The following is an 8,179-nucleotide window of genomic DNA, read 5'->3' as shown; positions in this document are numbered from 1 at the left end:
GGTGGATCTGTCAGATGGACAGAACAACACAGAAGTGTCCAGATGGACAGATGGAATATGTACGTCCAGTTGGACATTGTACGTACAGTTGGACAATTGGACATTGGACGTACAGCTGGACAGGTAGAAAGACACCTGCCCAGCCGGACACCTTTCTCCTCCATCCCTGAGCATAAATGCCCCAAAAATGCACTTTTTGCCCCCAAGGCCCATCTCCAAAACCAGCGATTTCACACCCCTGCCCTGCCCCCCTCACGCCCCTGCCACACCCCCCTCACGCCCCTGCCACACCCCCCTCACGCCCCCGCCCTGCCCCCACAGCCCCATGTCCGTCTGTCCGGGCCCATCCCTGTGTCCATCTCCAGCCCAGGCTCTGAGAATGGGGAAGGGTCCAGCCCAATCCCAACTCCAAACCCATGGACAGTGGGGAATGGGGTGGGGGTGTGGCAGGGGTGTGAGAGGGGTGTGGCAGGGGCGTGAGGGGGGCGGGGCAGGGGTGTGAGGGGGCAGGGCAGGGGTGTGAAATCACTGATTTTGGAGATGGGCCTTGGGGGAAAAAATTGCATTTTTGGGGCATTTATGCTCAGGGATGGAGGAGGAAAGTGTCTGTCCATCCACCTGCATGTACAGTGTCCAACTGGACGTACAATGTCCATGTGTCTGGCTGTACATACAGTGTCCAGTTGGACGTACACTGTCCATGTGTCCGGCTGTATGTACAGTGTCCGACTGCACGTACAATGTCCGTGTGTCCGGCTGTACGTACAGTGTCCAGCCGGACGGACAGCTGGACACACTCATGGCCGTGGGGATGGATGGACATTGAAGCTGAATAGACAAGCAGGAGAATGTTTAGCTGGGACTGGGGATGGTGGATCTGTCAGATGGACAGAAGAACAGAGGCGTGTCCAGATGGACATTGTACATCCAGTTGGACACTTGGACATTGGACGTCCATCTGGACAGGTGGACAGACACCTGCCCAGCCAGACACTTTCCTCCTTCATCCGTGAGCATAAATGCCCCAAAAATGCACTTTTTGCCCCCAAGGCCCATCTCCAAAACCAGCGATTTCACACCCCTGCCCTGCCCCCTCACACCCCTGCCCTGCCCCCCTCACGCCCCTGCCACACCCCCCTCACGCCCCTGCCCTGCCCCCACAGCCCCATGTCCGTCTGTCCGGGCCCATCCCTGTGTCCATCTCCAGCCCAGGCTCTGAGAATGGAGAAGGGTCCAGCCCAATCCCAACTCCAAACCCATGGACAGTGGGGAATGGGGTGGGGCGGGGGTGTGAGGGGGGTGTGGCGGGGGTGTGAAATCGCTGGTTTTGGAGAGGGGCCTTGGGGACAAAAAGTGCATTTTTGGAGCATTTATGCTCATGGATGAAGGAGGAAAGTGTCTGTCCGTCCACCTGCATGTACAATGTCCAGCTGGACGTACAATGTCCGTGTGTCCGGCTGTATGTACAGTGTTGAGCTGGACGGACAGCTGGACACACTCATGGCTGTGGGGTTGGATGGACATGCAGCTGGACAGACAACCAGGAGCATGTTCAGCTGGGAATGGGGATGGTGGATCTGTCAGATGGACAGAAGAACAGAGGAGTGTCCAGATGGACAGATGGACAATGTACGTCCAGTTGGACATTGTACGTCCAGTTCGACAATCGGACAGTGTACGTCCAGTTAGACAGTTGGACATTGGACATACAGTTGGCCAATCTGACATAGTACATCCAGTTGGACACTTGGACATTGGACGTCCATCTGGACAGGTGGACAGACACCTGCCCAGCCGGACACCTTCCTCCTCCATCCATGAGCATAAATGCCCCAAAAATGCACTTTTTCCCCCCAAGGCCCATCTCCAAAATCAGCGATTTCACACCCCTGCCCTGCCCCCTCACGCCCCTGCCCTGCCCCCCTCACACCCCTGCCACACCCCCCTCACGCCCCTGCCCCGCCCCCACCCCATTCCCCACTGTCCATGGGTTTGGAGTTGGGATTGGGCTGGACCCTTCCCCATTCTCCGAGCCTGGGCTGGAGATGGACACAGGGATGGACCCGGACAGACAGACATGGGGCTGTGGGGGCAGGGCAGGGCAGTGGTGTGAAATGGCTGTTCTTTGGAGAGGGGCTTTTGGGGTGAAATGTGCATTTTTGGGGTAATTATGGCCATGAGTGGAGGAGGAAGGTGTCTGGTTGGGCATGAGGACGTCCAACTGTCCAGAAGGAAATACATTTGTTAATTTGGACATCCGTCCATCTATTCATCCATCCAGCTGTTCATCTGTCCGTCGGTCCAAGCCTGTGTGTCCAGCTGGATGTACAATGTCCGTGTGTCCAGCTGGATGTACAATGCGTGTCCAACTGGATGTAAAATGTCCGTGTGTCCAGCTGGACCCTCGCCTGTTCTGTCCATCTGACAGATCCGTGGGTGGCTGAAGGGGATGGGCCTGGATGGACGGACATTGCACGGACAGCAGGACACACGGACAGTTCACACCTGGCCGGACACACCTTCAGTGCCCTCCAGCCCCCAAGCCCTTGCAGAACACCCCAGAAATGTCCCTTTTTACCTCAAAGGCACCATCAGAAACCAGCAGGGTCGGACCCTTTCCCTGTGCCCCGGTAATCCTCGTGTCCATCTGTCCAAGCCCCATCCGTGTCCAGGGTCTGTCCATCAGTCCTGCCTCAATCCCCCGTTCCCCCAGGGGCCCCAACCTGACCCCCCCAGTGGGACTTGGGGGTCACTGTGGGGTGTCCCTGGCCAGGCTCCCAACACCTACTTCCATCCTGGGGCACCAGCAACCCCTTTTTGTCCTGGTTTTACCCCAAAACAGGCTCCGTTCTGCCCCCCACCCTCAGCCCAGGGTGCAGGGTGAGGGTCTCCCCTGGTTTTGGGGAAATTCTGTCCTAAACTTCCTTTTTTACCACATCTGCTTGATTTTAACCCATTTACACCAGCCTTGATTAGGCTTTCCACTTGCACCTGGCAGGGATTTGGGTGGAAAAGCAGTGAAAAACATCAAGGCTGGCTCTTACACGATGAATGTCAGTAATCCAGGGATTTCAGTCAGGAGCTGGTGAGTGGCGAGATTAAAAGTGGGGGCAAACCCTGTGATTTCAGTTTTCACAAGTATTTATGAGACAGGAGGGAAAATCAAGAGAAATTGGATTTAGCGTGATGAAATGACCTTTTTCACGTTTTTTTTTGAAGGAGAGGAGGGTGACCCCTCCCCGGCAGCCCAAACTCCCCTTCCCCACTCCCCCTCCCCACGCCGAGGGACGAGGTCGGGGCGCCGAAGTGTTTTGTATTTTTTAATAAAGTTCGTAATCCAATGGACACACAAAACAAAACTGCGCTGAGAAAAAAAAAATAAACCAAAAATAAACAAAAAAAAAAAACCAAGTTCCATAAATTAATTAAGTGTTAGGGGAGGTGAGGGGGGCCAGGGCAGAGTCTTTGTACAAGTGTATAACACTTCCACAGCTGATAAGACGAGGGGATGTTTAAATGAAGCGCACTTACAAATGAGTGACAATACAAAGTCTGAGTATGAAAATAAGATTTTTTTTCTCTGAAAACACATTTTTGGCACAGATTAAAAAAAAATGTATGTTGTGGGGATTTGATTTTTTTTTTAAAGTCAGTATTATATATATTTATATATATTATATATATATTTATATATACACACACCCACTGAGTTCTGCATATCCCACCAGGAAGGAAAAAAGCTCTCCCTTTTGTTTTGTTGTTTGTTTTGTATTCTCTTGTTTTTCAGTGTAAACTGTACATCCCAGATGAAGAGAAGACGGCTGCAGCAGGGGCAGGTGGAGGAAGAGGAAGGTTCACATCCGGAAAAAATAATCCCCCCCCAAGAAAAATAAACAACCCCAAAAGAAGGGAAAAAAAAACCAACAAAAAACCCAACGAAACAACCAATAAAATAAAAAAATGACTGTGAAATGCTCCTTGACCCACAAATCTCAGCAGAGTCCCTGCGGAACGTCCACGGCGCGGTCAATGTGTGTCAAGACATCCAGAACGTCACAGCGTCTCCAACTGTGCAAAGTCCGAGTCACTAATTTAGTGCAAAGGCAGTTCAGGTTCTTTTTTATTTTTTTCCTTTTTTTTTTGTTAAAAAAAATAAGCCATCCTTTTCTCTTTTTTTTTTTTTTCTTTTTTTTTTTTTCTTTTTTGAGTATTTTTTTCCCCAAAAAGGAGGCACGGGAACCCAAGCCCAGTCCACCTGCTGAGTGCATCAGTTGTCCATAAGCTAAAGCAACATGTAAACATCCAAGGTTTGATCGAGGCCGGTCGGGCAGGAGGCTGGTTTCTGGCAGCATATTTCTTGTTTGATAACCTTCTCTCCTTCTTTTGAATTAAGTTTTATTTTAAAATTAACTTTTTGTGTGGTTTTTTTGTGGGCTTTTTTTTTTTTTTTAATTGTTGTTGTTGTAGTTGTTTGTTTTTTGCTGCAGGGCCTTGGAAAAATTAAAAAAAAATTAAAATTAAAATAATAAAAAGTCAGTAACTGGTAAACAGCTCATACCGACGCGATGACAATCATCAGGTGAGGAGAGATGTTGGAGATGCTGGCGAGGAGGTCGGGGGCCAGGCGGGACAGGTGACTTTCCGAGAACTCGCAGGGTGGGAAGATCTGCAGAACGTAGGCAGGCTGCAGGGAGGGAAAAAACAAGGATCAGAGACAACCCACACCCACAGAAGTTTAAAAATGGGACATTTGGGTGATGTTAAAGGATCCTAAATCTTGTGTGAGAAAGAAGCTGTGGGTTTTGTTTCCCAGGTGGGGAGTTTTCCACACCACACGCTGATTTTGCTGGGAAAGGCAGAAAAATTCCCATTAATTATAATTTCAGTGGTTGCTCGGAGCGCTGGGCTCATTCTGGGCTCTTTACACCCAGAATTAAATTCCACACAGGTTAAACTGCAATCAGTGCAGCAACACACCTGGATTAAACCCTCCATGGCACCAAAGGCATTCTGCCAGAAAACACCAGCTGTCCTGGAAAAATCAGGATATGGGGAAGAAACCAGGACTCCACTTCAAAGACAAAGAGCTGGGAAATGCATTTGGGAAATGCTTTTCAGCCCAAGATGATGAACTGGGAACACACCAAACACACATTTGGGATTCTTTTGGCTTGGGATCGCTTTCACAGATTCCATCAATGATTATATTGATCCCATCAATAATTTATGGATTCCATCAATAAATTATGGATTCCATCCATGTGTTTGATGGGTGATGGAACTGTGGGGGTTGTTTGAGCAATAACCCCAGGCAGCTCCAGCAGAAGCCTGAGCTGGCTGTGCCATTAGGGACTGGTTTGGTGTCCCTGTGGCACTGCAGGGTGCTGTGCCCGTGCCTTTGGGACTGGTTTGGTGTCCCTGTGGCACTGCAGGGGTGCCATGCCCGTGCCTTTGGGACTGGTTTGGAATCCCTGTGGCACTGCAGGGGTTCTGTGCCCGTGCCTTTGGGACTGGTTTGGTGTCCCTGTGGGTGTGTTCTGTGCCTGTACCTGGTTGGAGCCGGGGTTGGGGACGTTGATGATGCCTGCAGCCTGCTTGGCCTGCAGGTAACTGATGAAGGCGGCCTTGAGCGACTCCGTCTGACTGACCACGTCCTCCTGGTCCCGGCCGCAGGGCAGGGCCAGCAGCAGGCAGTAATCGCTCTCCACCTGCAAGGGAAGGCCATGCTCAGGGAAATGCTGATGAGGGGGTGTTTTCCAGCCATCCATCCACTACCCATGGGGGAAAATCCTCACTTTAAACTCCTTCAAGTTACAATTTGTACCCCAGAGAAGCTGTGGCTGCCCCATCCCCAGAAGTGTGCAAGGCCAAGGCCAGGCTGGAGAGGGCCTGGAGCATCCAGGGATAGTGGAAGGTGTCCCTGTCCATGGCAGGGGGTGGGATGGGCTTTAAGGCCCCTCCAACCCAAACCAGCCTGGGATTCTGTAATTCCAATACTTGCTGAGCGCTCAGCCATGGTGGAAAAGACTAAAAATGGATTTTCATGACCACCTGAACTCCCTACCCTACTCAGGCACACTGCAGCCAGCAGGAGTTTGTCCCCAGGCTCAGGGTGACTTAAAGGTTTCCCAGCTCTCATTGCCTTTTCCCGAAGTGCAGTGTAAGACTATTGCTCATCACCTGCAATCTGTGTTACACTCCCTGTGTTGAAGGAACCAGTGTTGATACCAGGATCCCAAAACAGAATCACAGGGATCTCCTGGACTGGAAGGAATCCACAGGGATCAAGTCTAACTCCAGGCCATGCACAGCATCCCAACAATCCCTTCCTGCACATCCCTGAGAGCGGTGCCAAACGCTCCTGGGGTTCTGGCAGCCTTGGGGCCGTGCCCGTTCCCTGAGGAGCCCACATGACAGCGCCCAGGTTTTGGGGAGCCCTGGTGGCTGCCAGCCCCGCAGCTGGTGAGGCAGAGACTCCCAAACTTCAGCTCTGAGATCCCCAAGCTCCCTCCCTGCCCCTCACCATCATCCTGCGTGCGACGCCCTCGAGCTGGGAGGCCTCGAGCCGCATGCGCTGCGCGATGCGCAGGGGCGGCCCTCCCTCGGGCGCCGGCAGCGACCGGTGCGCCAGGACGTTGTTCCCGGACACGAAGTGCAGCTGCACGGCCGCCGTGTCGTTCTTGAGAGCCAGCAGACCCTGCCAGACAATGGGGTATTTCTGGGAAGAGAGGGGGAGAGTGTTACAGGCAAAGCAAGGAGAGTGGGATTGAAATGCTGAGCTGGCTGCCACCCGTACTTCCATCGGAGGTTTGAGGGCTCAGCAGAGATGTAGCGCCAGATCAACCCTCCGCAGGCAAGGCTTGGGTTACATCCTGCTGAATCAGGAATTCAGCCCTTTTCCTTCCAGCTGGGTGGATCCCATCATCCCAATCCCTCGGCCGCCCACCCAGCACAAGGCTGCTCCTGAATGCTCTGCTCCCTTTTACAAATGGACAAATTGAGAAACAACACAAGAACTGCTTGAGGTTATACAGAAAACATTTGGTGCTGAACACAACTCTCAGTTCCTTGTTGGTACCTGTTCCTCCCTCCTGCCTCCCTCCTCTTCCTCATTTTCTACACTACTCCTTTTTATTTAAATGAAATACAGCAACACTCTCCCCTGCCTATGAGGAAATACCTTCCAGGAAAATGCTGACTTGTAAAACTGACTTGGAACACTAAACATGGATAAAATCCATCAGGGACAAAACAACCCAAAACCCAAACAATGCCCTTCCTGCATGTGAAGTTTTTGATGCAATACAGGTCAGATTTGGTGCTGTGGCTGAGACAGAACCAGGTAATTTCCCCCCGGATCAGGAGCACGACACTCACTGTCAGCAGCTGGACCATGTCCACAGGTCTCTGGGACACAGGGTGAGGGGATGGCTCCTGCTTGAGCGTGGACTGGGGCTCCGGGCGGCTGAGGGGCGGCCCCGAGGTGGTGGGGATGAACATGGATTGCTTGGGAACTGCCTGCGGCTGGTGCGGCGATGGAAGCTCCTGCTTCATGGAGATGGCGACGGGCGAGGGGTAGGAGGTCTGGCTCGTGTCCCCCTGTGCCCTCTGCAGGTGGATGTGGGGGTCCATCTGCGCCGTGTGCCTGTTCACAGGGCCGTGGTGACTCTGCTCCGGCCCTGCTGCCGACGGGCCCTTGGGATCCTGCGGGATCTGCGGGGTCTTGCTGCGGACTGGCTGGCTTGGGTGCGAGTGTTCGCCCTCCGGCAGACCCTGGGAAGCAGGCAAGGGGGAGAAAGAAAGATGTTTAGGCCGAGTGTGCATTATAAGGCTGCCACGACACCATGAGATTCCTGGTGGAGGCATCCGTGTCACAGCAGCAGCCCTCTTGCAGCAGCACCTGTGATAGTCTCTCACTTCCAAGCCCATCGGAGCTGAAACCCCACTCCCTGAATCCTACCCCAAGCCCATCCTTAGCCACACCATCAATCCAAGGATGCCTGAACCATGCACCACCTTGGTACTGACAATTCTCCCCAACACCACATACAGAAACCTCTGGGCAACTTCCCCGCTCCTGGGTGGAGCTCCGGATGGGTTCGGGAAATGGGTGGTTTTGGATTCCTCTAAGTAGCATTTTAACCCCATTTCCCATAAGAAACAGCTCAAACCCCTCCAG

General features: G+C 52.6%; 1 protein-coding gene across 5 annotated transcripts in view; it reads right to left on the bottom strand.

Moving 5' to 3' along the window:
- Positions 1-3,307: 3,307 nt before the first annotated feature.
- Positions 3,308-8,179, bottom strand: part of SPEN (spen family transcriptional repressor) — a 66,271-nt gene continuing 61,399 nt past the window's right edge. For all 5 annotated transcript variants that reach the window (XM_030289438.4, XM_030289436.4, XM_030289437.4 and 2 more), the window contains 4 exons: positions 7,378-7,773; positions 6,524-6,718; positions 5,550-5,708; positions 3,308-4,684 (listed from right to left, as the gene is read on the bottom strand). In XM_030289438.4, coding sequence (XP_030145298.4) covers positions 4,553-4,684; positions 5,550-5,708; positions 6,524-6,718; positions 7,378-7,773 — 882 coding nt within the window. In that variant the 3' untranslated portion in view covers positions 3,308-4,552. The remainder of the gene's footprint in view (positions 4,685-5,549; positions 5,709-6,523; positions 6,719-7,377; positions 7,774-8,179) is intronic.

This window comes from Taeniopygia guttata, chromosome 21 (assembly GCF_048771995.1).
Source record: "Taeniopygia guttata chromosome 21, bTaeGut7.mat, whole genome shotgun sequence".
NCBI classification, from domain to species: Eukaryota; Metazoa; Chordata; class Aves; order Passeriformes; family Estrildidae; genus Taeniopygia; species Taeniopygia guttata.
Note: the sequence above shows the minus strand (reverse complement) of the source record. Positions and strands in the feature narration are given on the sequence as shown.